The sequence below is a fragment of the Geotrypetes seraphini genome, chromosome 2 (genome assembly GCF_902459505.1).
Source record: "Geotrypetes seraphini chromosome 2, aGeoSer1.1, whole genome shotgun sequence".
Classification (NCBI taxonomy): domain Eukaryota; kingdom Metazoa; phylum Chordata; class Amphibia; order Gymnophiona; family Dermophiidae; genus Geotrypetes; species Geotrypetes seraphini.
Window position 1 is genome coordinate 146,474,051 of NC_047085.1, and position 12,095 is coordinate 146,486,145.

The window sequence follows — 12,095 nt, forward strand, 5'->3', positions numbered from 1 at the left end:
TCTACCATGGACACTGGAGGCTCAGGCCAGCATGGATTGGTGGCTTCGTCCTCAGTTCCTCTCAAAGAGCATGTCTGTTTGGATAGTTTCCTGGGTGGTCATGATGACAGATGCAGTCTTGGTTGGTGAGCTCATTGCAACCATTACCTGATTCAGGGATGTTTAATGCCCTCTCATAGAAAGTGATCAATCAACAGGCTAGAACTGTGGGCCTTTCGGTTGGCTCTAGTGAAGTTGCAGAAGACTCTCGAAGGTCAAGCAGTCAGTTTTGTCTGACATTGCTACAGTGGTGGCATATGTCAACCACCAGGGAGGCGCCAAGAATGCATCTTTGTCTGGAAGCCCGCATGCTCTTCCACTGGGCAGAGTGTCATCTCCAAGCGCTATCAGCAGCGCATGTTGCGGAAGTGGACAATGTTCAAGCAGACTTCCTCAGTAGACAGACCTCGCATCTGGGTGAGTGGATATTGTCAGCAGCAGCAGCATTTTAATCCATTGTTCAGTGCTGGGGTCACCCACGCTTTGATTTAATGACAATGGAAAAGAACAAGAAGGCAGATAAGTTCTTCAGTTGAAGGTTTGAGCACAGAAGTGAGGGTCTCGATGCTCTCGTCCAGCCATGGCCTCAAGATGTCCTGTTGTATGTCTTTCCTCCCTGGCCCATTATAGGCCGAATCCTTCAACAGATAGCAGCTCATCGGGAAGAGTCATTCTGGTGGCTCCAGATTGTCCTCACAGGCTGTGGTACATAGATCTGATAAGTTTTCAAACAGGCCAAGGCCTCTGGTTGCAGGTGCATTCAAATCTCCTTTTGCAGGGTCCAGTATGCATGAAGGATCAGGATCACTATGCTCTTATGGCATGGCTATGGAACATGAAGTGTTAGAGTGCAAAGGATATTTAAACATGGTCATTGCCACCCTTTTCAGGTCTAAGAAGTCATCTACAGTCTCTACCTATGCTAAAGCATGGAAGACTTACATGATAACATAGTAAATGGCGGCAGATAAAGACCCGAATGGTCCATCAAGTCTGCCCATCCATACATGCTCCATAAATTATTTAGTTTAAATGGTCCTTTTTTTTAGATATTTCTGGGCCAGACCACCCAGAGCCCTGCCCAGTGGTGTGCTTAGGTTCCATCTACTGGAGTCTCCATCAAAGCTCACTCCAGCTCATCTTAACCATCCCAGCCCATCCAAGCCATCGAAGCCTTCCCCAGCCCGTCCTCAAATGAATGTCCATATACAGAACACAGGCTGTGCAAGTCTGCTGAGTATTGGCCTTAATTCCTTCAATACATACCCATTATCTTCTGATTAGAGATACTCTGTGTTCATCTCACACTTGTTTGAACTCTGTTACAGTTTTCTTCTCCACCACCTCCCTCAGGAGCACATTTCATACATCAATCACCCTCTCTATAAAGAAGAATTTCCTAACATTACTCTTGGATCTACCACCCCTCAACCTCAAATTATGCCCTCTGGTTTTACCATTTTCCTTTCTCTGAAATAGATTTTGTTCTAAGTTAATACCTTTCAAGTATTTTAATGTTTCAATCATATTACATTACATTAGTGATTTCTATTCCACAATTACCTTGCGGTTCAAGGCGGATTACATAAGAATTGTCATGATATTAAGAAGTACATAAGGAATAGTTTGAACATTTTCTAATTTGCTAAGGAGTAGGTAGTATTGCAGGTGAAGCTTGGGACAGATATGGTTGTGTTATATTGGTTTTATGTATTTTTTGAAGAGTAGGATTTTTGTTTCTTTTTTGAAGGTTTTGTAGTCTGTAGTCGAAATCAGTACAGTTGTCTGTCCAGGTTCGCTGCTCTGGTGGCCAGTAGGTTGTCATATAGTTTTCTTCGTTTGACATTTTTGGTTGGTGGGTGTGTGAATAGTGTGTGGGTTCTCCTGTATCTGGTTGAGGTGGATTGAATTAAATTGTTCCAGTAGGTTGGACTGTCTCCATTTATAGCTTTAAATAGTAGGCAGTAGAATTTGAAGTGTACTCTGGCTTGTATTGGGAGCCAGTGTAAGTCGTAATATGCCTCTGTGAGGTGGTCGTATTTTTTTCAGTGATTAGATAAGTCTTAGGGCTGTGTTTTGTATTGTTTGTAGTTGTTTTATCGTGGTGGTTTGGCAGGGGAGATATAGTATATTGCAGTAGTCTATTAGGCCTAGGATTAGAGATTGTACCAAGAGTTGGAATTGCGTTCTGTCGAAGAATTTTTGAACTTGTCTTAGGTTTCTCATAATTGCAAATGATGTTTTTATTATTTTGTTGATTTGTGGTTGAATGGTACAGCCTCTGTCTATCAGCACTCCAAGGAGTTTTAGCGTGGGTTGAATGGGGTATGAGATAGAGTTTATTACTAGGTTTGTTAAGGTTGAGGCTTTGCTGTTTTCTAGGAGGATGAAGTTTGTTTTGTCAGGGTTAAGTTTTAGTTGTGTTCTTTCATCCATGTTGCTGCTGTTTGAAGTGTTCTGTTTATTGTGCCTACCATGGAGGACGCTGGTTGGTTAAAGGGGAGGAGAATGGTGATGTCATCTGCATAGCTGTAGGAGGTTAGGCTTTGTTTGTCTAGGCAGGAGCAGAGGGAAGCAATGTATAGGTTGAAGAGTGTGGGAGACAGAGGTGATCGAGACTACGACAGGAACTCCCCTCAGCCATTTTGTATGAGTGATCTGCACGGGGCAGTAGCGTAGGAAGAATGCTCCTACCCCGAAGCCCGCTAGACCACCAGGTAAGCTCCATGGAGGTCTGGGATGCAGGGTTTTGTTTTAAAAAGGGTCTGGGATGCTGGGGGGAAGGCAGGGGTGAGTCAGAGCCGGCCCAAAAGTTATTTGCAAATTTTCAATATTCGTGGGTCAGCTCTGCCCCTAACCCATGCAAATATTGAGGAAGAAGTGTATTTGTGCTGACTCATTTGAATAAGCATGGCACGCCCACTTCCAAGGCAATGATTTCCAGATGGATTCATAAAGCCATTTCGTCAACATACATTATTTCTGGGACACAAGTCTCTTGTTTCTGTCAAGGTGCATTTGACCAGAAGTGTAGCTGCATCATGGGCTAAAGCTGGGAACACTATTCTGCAGAGATTTGTAGGGCAGCAACTTGGTCCACTCTGCATATGTTTGCCAAATTTTGCAGTGTAAATGTTCTGGCACAAGAAGACGCTGAGTTTGGGTCCTCAGTTTTAAGGGCCAGTGCAGTCAGCCTGTCCTAGATTTATGGGACTGCTTTTATATGTCCTTGTCCAGAATGACATCTATTGCACTGGAAAAAGAGGTTGTTCTTACCTTGATAATAATATTTCCAGTACATAGGTGTATCATTCTGAACCTCTGCCCTGTCCTGGCTTTATCACAGAGCACGTTCATTTTCAGAAAAAAACAAAACCAAAAAGGTTTGGAAAAAAAAAACAAGGAGCGCAAGTTTCAATCCCTGGGCTTTATGTCACAAACACACAGCTAGCTTTAAGTCCTCCCATTCAGATAATAAAGAGGGGAAACCCCCCCTCCCACCAAAAAACAAGTTAGCTTCAGTCTCTAGTACTGGCCCACGAGCAGTAGCTTTTATCAGCAGGGAAACAAACAAACAAGAAGTCCACAAACACTTATCACAGCTACTCACAGCTTCCAGTTGCCATAGAGCATTGTTCACAGTCCATGGCTTCCTCTGAATTTTCCAGCATGTCTGAGCCCAGCTGCCATTCCATTCCTTCCTCTTCTTGGTCCCAATTATTCCCTGGACATTCTACTTCCTGCATTTCAGCATCAGAAAATTCTACTTGCTCATTTTCTCTTGCCAGCAGTTTCCTCAGCAGCTCAGCAGTTCCCTTTCTGGACTGCCTTCTTCCTTCTAGGCCAGGTGCTGTGTGTCTCTCTGAAGAGGAAAGCTTCTCTCTAAAGTCCTGGGCTGCAGGGCCCCACCCCTTCTCTCTGGCTGGAACAGGTAGAGGTTTAAAGGGTCCTGCACTCTTAAACTGTGACTTAGCTATTGCAGGCTTTAAAGGGACAACTTTGTAATTGGTACTTTTAATTTGACTTTTCCTTTCTCTTAGACGTTCTAAACCCCTCCTCCTTGGGCTACTGGTAGGTCTAGGCTCATATTCCTGGGGTTTAAGCTCTGGGGTTGCAGGGTCTCTGTCACATACCCCCACCCTAGGAGTCCTACCACCGGGGAGCCTAAGATTAGTGGAAGACATTTCACGCAATTGGGACAGGGCTTAAACATTAGTAAGTAGATTGGCCCTTTTTCTTTCTCCGTCTCTGGTTCAATGATAAGGGCTTGGGGTATATCCTGAGGTTCGCTATATTCTGTCCTCCCAGGGTCCTCGCTCTTTTCCAATCAAGTTACCCTTCCTGTTAGATTTTGAAGAGACTCTTTCAATTCCCCCTCTTTTAGGGTTTTTAACTTTTCCTGGAGGATGCCCATAGCCTCCTGCATGTCTCCTAAGTTGCAATGGATGTCCTTTAGTTGGATCATCTGTTGGCCCCGAGTTTTTTGTCCTTGTGCCTGTTGCCTGTGCATCTTCTCCATCTCTAGCCCCTTTTGTTCAGATTCCTTTTGAAGTGAGTTAATCTGCTGGAACAACTGTTCTGCCTTACTATATGCTCCCAGACCCACCTCTCTCTGGCACCTCAGCATTTGTATCTGGTCTTTCACCCACTGGATGACTTCCCTCAGCTCAGCATACTTCTTTTTGCACTGTTCAGGACCCTCTTCTAGGGCCCATAGGAATTATTGCAAAGCCTCATCCTCATCAAAAATTACAAAGACTAGGGAACACCCGATGAAGTTACAGGGAAATACTTTTAAAACCAATAGGAAGAAATTGTTTTTTCACTCAGAGAATAGTTAAGCTCTGGAACGCATTGCCAGAGGGTTGTGGTAAGAACGAATAGCGTAGCTGGTTTTAAGAAAGGTTTGTTCAAGTTCCTGGAGGAAAAGTCCATAGTCTGTTATTGAGAAAGACATGGGGAAAGCCACTGCTTGAACTGGTTCGGTAGCATGGAATATTGCTACTCCTTGAGTTTTGGCCAGATACTAGTGATCTGGATTAGCCACCATGAGAACGGGCTACTGGGATTGATGGACCATTGGTCTGACCCAGTAAGGCTATTCTTATGTTCTTATGTAAAGGTCTGGGTAAGGACACAACATCCGTTCCTCTTGCTAAGGCTGGATAACCTGGCTCCAACTTGCCCTTTGGGGCCAGGTCATTCTTCCACTGGGCTATTTAACCTCTTTCCATACTGCTTGGACTCTAAAATATGGGACCACCTAGCATAATCTGTTATATGGTCAGGGTTTAGAGTTTTGTAAGCTAAGAGAGCCTTCCCCACCAGGCATGGCACAAACCTCACAGCCCACTGATTCTCAGGCCAACCTGCAGCTATGGCAACCCTTTCAAAAGTGTTCAAAATGTCATCAGTGGCATATTTTAGGCCCATCTTACATAAAGATACCAAAAATAAACACAGAACTGAAAAGTCAAAAATGTTATTTCAAATAGGGGAAAAAACCTCAAATGACCCTGTGCTCAAAGCTCATTGCTTGGTTCAAGGGCACAGTGGGGACAAGGAGTATTATCACTGTTTAAAAACACTTCTAGATATTATGTGCAAAAAAGTGCAATAAACTTTTATTTATTTAATAATATTTAACTAGTACACCTGCTTAAATAGCTAGCAGTCCTAAAACTTTAAAGGACCAGAATGAAATAGTTCATGGAGCAACAAAAACTCTCACAATAACAATGTAAGAACATAAGAACCGCCATCTCCGGATCAGACCTTTGGTCCATCAAGTCCGATGATCCGCACATGCGGAGGCCCAGCCAGGTGTACACCTGGCGTAATTTTAGTCACCCATATCCCTGTATGCTTCTCGTAAGGAGATGTGCATCAAGTTTACTTTTGAATCCTAGGACGGTGGATTCCGCAATAACCTCCTCTGGGAGAGCATTCCAGGTGTCCACCACTCGCTGCATGAAGCAGAACTTCCTGATATTTGTCCTGAACTTGTCCCTCCCCAGCTTCAGTCCATGTCCTCTTTTCCGTGTCATGTTGGACATTGTAAATAACTTATTTTCCTGCTCTATTGTGTCGATTCCTTTCAGTATTTTGAAAGTCTCGATCATATCTCCTCGTAGTCTCCTCTTCCCAAGGGAGAACAATCCCAGTCTCCTAAGTCGTTCCTTGTATTCCAAGTTCTCCATACCTTTAACCAGCTTTGTTGCTCATCTCTGCACCCATTCCGGCAGTTTTATATCCTTCATTAGGTTGGGAGACCAATGTTGGACACAGTATTCCAAGTGTGGTCTGACCATTGTTAATGTCCCAAGCAAAAACCGCTAGAACCAGCAAAGGTCTTCTATACAAAACTTTAACAATAACCAGCAGAATACGATGTAAAGTCACTTATCTTAGATCCCAGCAGCAGCCTCAACCGTTTCACCAGGGGATTCTCTAATGATCACTCGTTCTTAAAACTTTCTGGCAATTCAAAAAACTCTGTGGCTTGTGGACAAAAAACCTTGGAGATGTTGCTTCAATAGAAATAGAAAGAACATCAGACCTCATGCCCTATTCAAAGGAAAAACATATAGGCACAAGAGATTGCGATTGAATGGAAGGTTTTGATATACTGTATTGCACATTCATACTCACAATGTCTTAACAATCAGTATTTGAGCAGTTAAGGAATGCCAATTTTCTTCCAGTCACTGCTCCCAGAGGCCCTTTCAGGGAACTAGACAAATTTGCCGGTTATCGGCGCCAGCAATCTGCAGTTTCCCGTAGTGGCTCAACCTCTAAGAAGCAGCAATGATGCCAGGAGGATGGCTGACCCTCCTCACATCAGAAGGTGGCTGTCAGCATTTAGGGACAAATGGAAACAGATCTCAACCAACCACTGGGTGCTGGACATTATCAAAGAGGGGCACAGGATCGAGTTTTATCAGCCTCCCTCCAGATCTGTTCTGAACTCCCCAGCCGGATGGCCGGAAGAGGTCAGAGTTCAAGCGACAGTGAAATGACTTAGATATTTATAGTATAGAACCAGTTCCCAAAAAAGAATTGGGCTCAGACAAGTACTCTTTATACTTCATAGTGCCCCCAAAAAAGCACAGAAGATTGGAGGTCCATTCTGGATTTAAAGGCTGTAAACGAGGCCCTAAAGGTCCCCCGCTTTCACATTGAAGCAGTCTGCTCCAACAAAACGACTATGGCACTGGGAGAGCTCCTTGCCTGTCTGGAATTGATGGAGATGTATTTTCACATCCCCATATTTCTGGCTCAAAGGAGATATCAGATTTCAAGTGCTTCAGCACCACTTCCAGTTTGTGGTGCTCTCTTCAGTTTGGCCACGATGCCCCATACCTTTACCAAGATGATGATGGTGGTAGCTGCCCAGATGTGTGTCCATTTGCATTCTTAGCTGTATAATTGGCTGATCAGTGCCCCCTCTCTAGTGGACTGCGAACGTGTGGTCCGTCAAGTAGTGGACCTCTTGCAAGACTTGGGCTGGATAGTCAGTTTCCAAAAGAGTTATCTTCAGCCTACTCTCGTGCTTGGAGTGTCTGGGAGTCTGCTTTGACACAGTACAGGGCTGCATTTTTCTTCCCGAGCCACACAAACAGAAGCTCAGGAAACAGATCCTTGTGATCTTGGCCCCTACGAGTCCTACGACCTGGCAGTATCTGCTGTTGCTGGGCTCAATGGCAACCTCCTTGGAAGTAGTGCACATATGCGTCCTCTCCAGCATTCCCTTCTGTCCAGATGGTCTCTGCAACATCACCCTTTGCTGAGGAAGCTCTCCTAAACTTCAGAGGCAAAGCACAGCCTGCTTTGGTGGCTCCAAGGGGAGAGCTTAGCGACAGGCATGCCTCGCAGAATCGATTCATGGGTGACCTTCACAATCTGTGCCAGCCTCATCTGGGGGGGTTCTCTGTTGCGGTCGCCTACTCCAGGGCAAGTGGTCCATCAATCGTCTGGAACTGAGGACCATTTGTTTGGCCTTTCTTTAGTTGCAGTCTTTCCTGACAAGGAAAGCAGTCAAGGTGTTTTCGGACAACGCCACAGTGGTATTTTACGTAAAGACAAGGTGGCACCAGAAATGCTGGTCTTTGCCTGGAAGCTCATATGTTATTCCAGTGGATGGAACTTCACTTACAAGAGAACATCCAGGGCGACTTTCTCAGCTGGCAGACTCTGGATTCTGGAGAGAGGTTTGTTTTAAAAGCCGTTTTCCCTCATAGTTTGGACTTGGGGCAAGCCAGGCATGGATCTCATAGTTGCAACCAAGAATACGAAAGCAGCTTGCTTTTACAGTTGCAGAGTCGAGCAGGGAAGCACAGGGTAGGATGTTGTTGTTCAGCCTTAGCCCACAGATCATCTTCTTTATGTATTTCCACCATGGGCCATGGTGGGTCAGATCATCTGCAGGATAGCGGTCCATTGGGGTCTGGTGATCCTGGTGGCTCTGAATTGGCCCCGGAGACCTTGGTGCGTTTACAGAGAGACAGATCCCTGAAGCTGCCTGTTTATATGGGGCTTCTCAGTCAAGACCCGGTTCTGATGGAGAAGCTGGAACACTTTGCTCTTGAGTGCACGGCCTTGATTCGGAAAGGAGATTTGGAGGTTGTGGTTATGACTTTCCTTAGGGCTAAGAAGCCTACAACAGTTGCAGCTTATGCTAAGACCTGTAAGATCTTTCAGCCAAGAAGCAGAGCCAGAGAGAGCTCTGGTGCAGGTGATCCTTGCTTTCTTGTAAGCTGGTCTCGAAAAAGACCTTGCAGTTTCATCCCTCAAAGTGCATATAACTAGTAGCTCATGCTTTTGGAGCAGCCTTCGATCTCTGGCTTCTCAGTCACCTGGTTTTTGAGGGAGGCTTTAAGGCTGAGATCCCCATTGTTCAGACTGTTCCCATCTTGGGATCTCAATGTGTTCTTGAAGGGCCTGGCCTGTGCTTCATACAAGCCTTTTTTGGAGGCTACCCTGCTAGATCTTACAGTTAAGACAGTATTTTTGGTTGTCATAGTTTCGTTAAGAAGGATCTCAAAATGCAGGATATCTCCTGCAGAGAACCATTTCTCTATTTCGTGGAATCAGATATTTCGCTGCACACTGTTCCTTTCTTTCTTCCAAAGGTGGTCTGCACCTTCCACGTTAATCAGGAACTTCATAGAAACATAGAAATAGACGGCAGATAAGGGCCCACGGCCCATCTAGTCTGCCCACCTTAATGTCCCTCCCCTACCTTTGCCCTGTGAAGAGATCCCATGTGCCGATCCCATTTGGCCTTAAAATCAGGCACGCTGCTGGCCTCAATCACCTGTAGTGGAAGACTATTCCAGCGATCAACCACTCTTTCAGTGAAAAAGAACTTCCTGGTGTCACCTCATAGTTTCCCGCCCCTGATTTTCAACGGATGCCCTCTTGTTGTCATGGGACCCTTGAAAAAGAAGATATCTTCCTCCGCCTCGATGCGGCCCGTAAGATACTTGAACGTCTCGATCATGTCCCCCCTCTCTCTGCGCTCCTCGAGCGAGTATAGCTGTAATTTGTCAAGCCGTTTTTCGTATGGTAGATCCTTGAGTCCCGAGACCATCCAGGTGGCCATTCTTTGCACCGACTCCAGTCTCAGCACATCCTTGCGATAATGCGGCCTCCAGAATTGCACACAGTATTCCATGTGGGGCCTCACCATGGATCTATACAATGGCACAATGACTTCCGCCTTACGACTGACGAAACCCCTTCGTATGCAGCCCATGATTTGTCTTGCCTTGGACGAAGCCTGCTCCACTTGATTGGCAGACTTCATGTCCTCACTGACGATTACCCCCAAGTCTCGTTCTGCTACCGTTTTTGCTAGGATCTCGCCATTAAGGGTATAAGACTTGCATGGATTCTGGCTGCCCAGGTGCATAACTTTGCATTTTTTGGCATTGAAGTTGAGTTGCCATGTCCTAGACCATCGCTCCAGTAGGAGTAGGTCGTGCATCATGTTGTCGGGCACTGAATCTTCGTCTGTTGTGCATTTGCCCACTACATTACTCAGTTTGGCGTCATCGGCGAATAATGTTATTTTACCTCGAAGCCCTTCTGCCAAGTCATCTGCCTACCTTTCAGGCTATGGGTTCGGCCAAACAGGATAAACCTCTTCACAAGCTGGATGTGTACAGGGCCCTGCTCATCTACCTGGAGAGGACTAATGACTCCAGGCTTTCTGATCATCTTCTTGTTCTGACCATTCTCTTGAGGAGGGGCAAGCCAGCTTCCAAAACTTCCATTACCAGATGGATCCACCTGGCAATTTCCTCTTCCTACATTTTGGTCAGGAAACAGCTGCCTATTTCTCTGGCAGCATATTCCATGAGAGGTATGGTGACCTACTGGGCAGAATCTCAGGCTGTTTGGCCTGATAAAATCTGCAGAGCTTAGGCTATTCTGCACACCTTTACAAAGTTCTACAGAATGGATGTGGCAGCTTTGGGTCCTCAGTTCTGCGGGCAGGCTAATTTATCCCTCCCTAGCCTTATGGTACTGCTTTGGTACATCAACTACGGACTCCTGTGTATCTGCAACAGAGCAACAGATTAGGTTCCCCTTGTTAATCTGGGTTCTGTTAGGATACACAGGAGTCCGTACTCCCCTCCATGTGAGAATTTGTTCTGATTCACCTGATTTCTGCCTTGGACCTTGCCAGTGTCCATTTGGGACCTCTTCTACAGCAGATTGGTTCTGATTTACTCATGTGAGTGGTTGATTGTTCTCTGTTTACTCGTTAAATGTTTATTAATCATTGTTCTGTTTTCTAAGTTTCAGAGCAGAGCAGAATATGTTTATTGTTGGGGGAGCTCCCTGTGCCTCTCCTCTTTTTTTATGTTTCAGAGGAGTTCGATTGCTTTGGTACCAACTGAGAAGGGTGTTGTGCCCCACTGCATAAGGGGAGGAGTTTCAAGTTCTTAAAGAGATATCCTTCTGCTGTTCGCAAGAAATGGTAATCAACAGCTACAGTTCAGACTCCTGTGTATCTTAAGAGAACCCAGATTAACGAGGTAAGAACTTAATTTGTCGTTGTTAGTACTGAGATTATGATTGACTTTTTATTTTAAATATCTCAAAAATGCATCTGATATTCTAATGAACAAGTGAAAACCTAATCACCTATTTATATACTAATCTGACTTTGATACTTCGTGATGGTTTGACGACATATTGGTCTATTCCACAGAATTTCAATCTAAAGGTGATTTTACCTGGCTTGAAAGAGGACACTCAGACTTTGAGAATAAGATTGCTGCCTGGTGAGTATTTGTTTTGATTGGTACTAGTACATCTTATTGGTTTTTTAGCGCTATTAGGTATATGCAATACCACCTTTCTGTGGTAGAGTTAAAGTGGTTTATATATATCCAATAGAGAGATCCACTGTAGTATGGAAAAAAATCAACCTTGTCAATTCTAGTCTCCACAAGGCTTATTTTTGTCCATTTGGTATGTCTTACTCGTGCATCAAATTTCAGCTTGATTAGACAATATTTAGAGTTCACCCCAGCATGCACTATTTGCTTGTGTGTTGGGTATTGTAGGTGATTCAGCATAATTAGTTTGTATGGCATCATCTAGTTTGTGATCTGCATCTGGAAACTGGCTCCTTGGGAAGTTAGTCTGTCAGCTGTTAACTGCTAGACTGCCACGTGGACTGGATGTTGACTGGTCAATTTTCATCACTATGATGAAGGAAAACCTTTACCGGAAAGCTGTAAGTTGGCATATGAGTCAGTGATGAGCAGTATGGGATTGAACTAGGATAGGAAGTTGAATAAACTACACAAAGAGTATTTATCCCTAAATAAACACACAACTCGTCAAAGAGAAGGTTATAGAATGAAGAAATCCTTAAAAGTGTTTTCAAACTTTGGTATTTCAAAAAAAGATGTTATGACTGAACTTAAAAATGAAGATCAAAAATTCTACAGAAGCAAAGGCAGGCTGTGTTTTCTTGCTGTATGAGTGGAGTTGACCTTTAAACAACTGCAAAAGAAGCAGCATGAGGAAAAGAAAAT

The 12,095-nt window shown here is 44.6% G+C and overlaps 1 protein-coding gene across 2 annotated transcripts in view; it reads left to right on the forward strand.

The window, feature by feature from the left end:
- SMCHD1 (structural maintenance of chromosomes flexible hinge domain containing 1) overlaps positions 1 to 12,095 on the forward strand; it is a 719,028-nt gene that overhangs the window by 320,409 nt on the left and 386,524 nt on the right. For both annotated transcript variants that reach the window (XM_033933958.1, XM_033933959.1), the window contains exon 22: positions 11,261 to 11,333. In XM_033933958.1, coding sequence (XP_033789849.1) covers positions 11,261 to 11,333 — 73 coding nt within the window. The remainder of the gene's footprint in view (positions 1 to 11,260; positions 11,334 to 12,095) is intronic.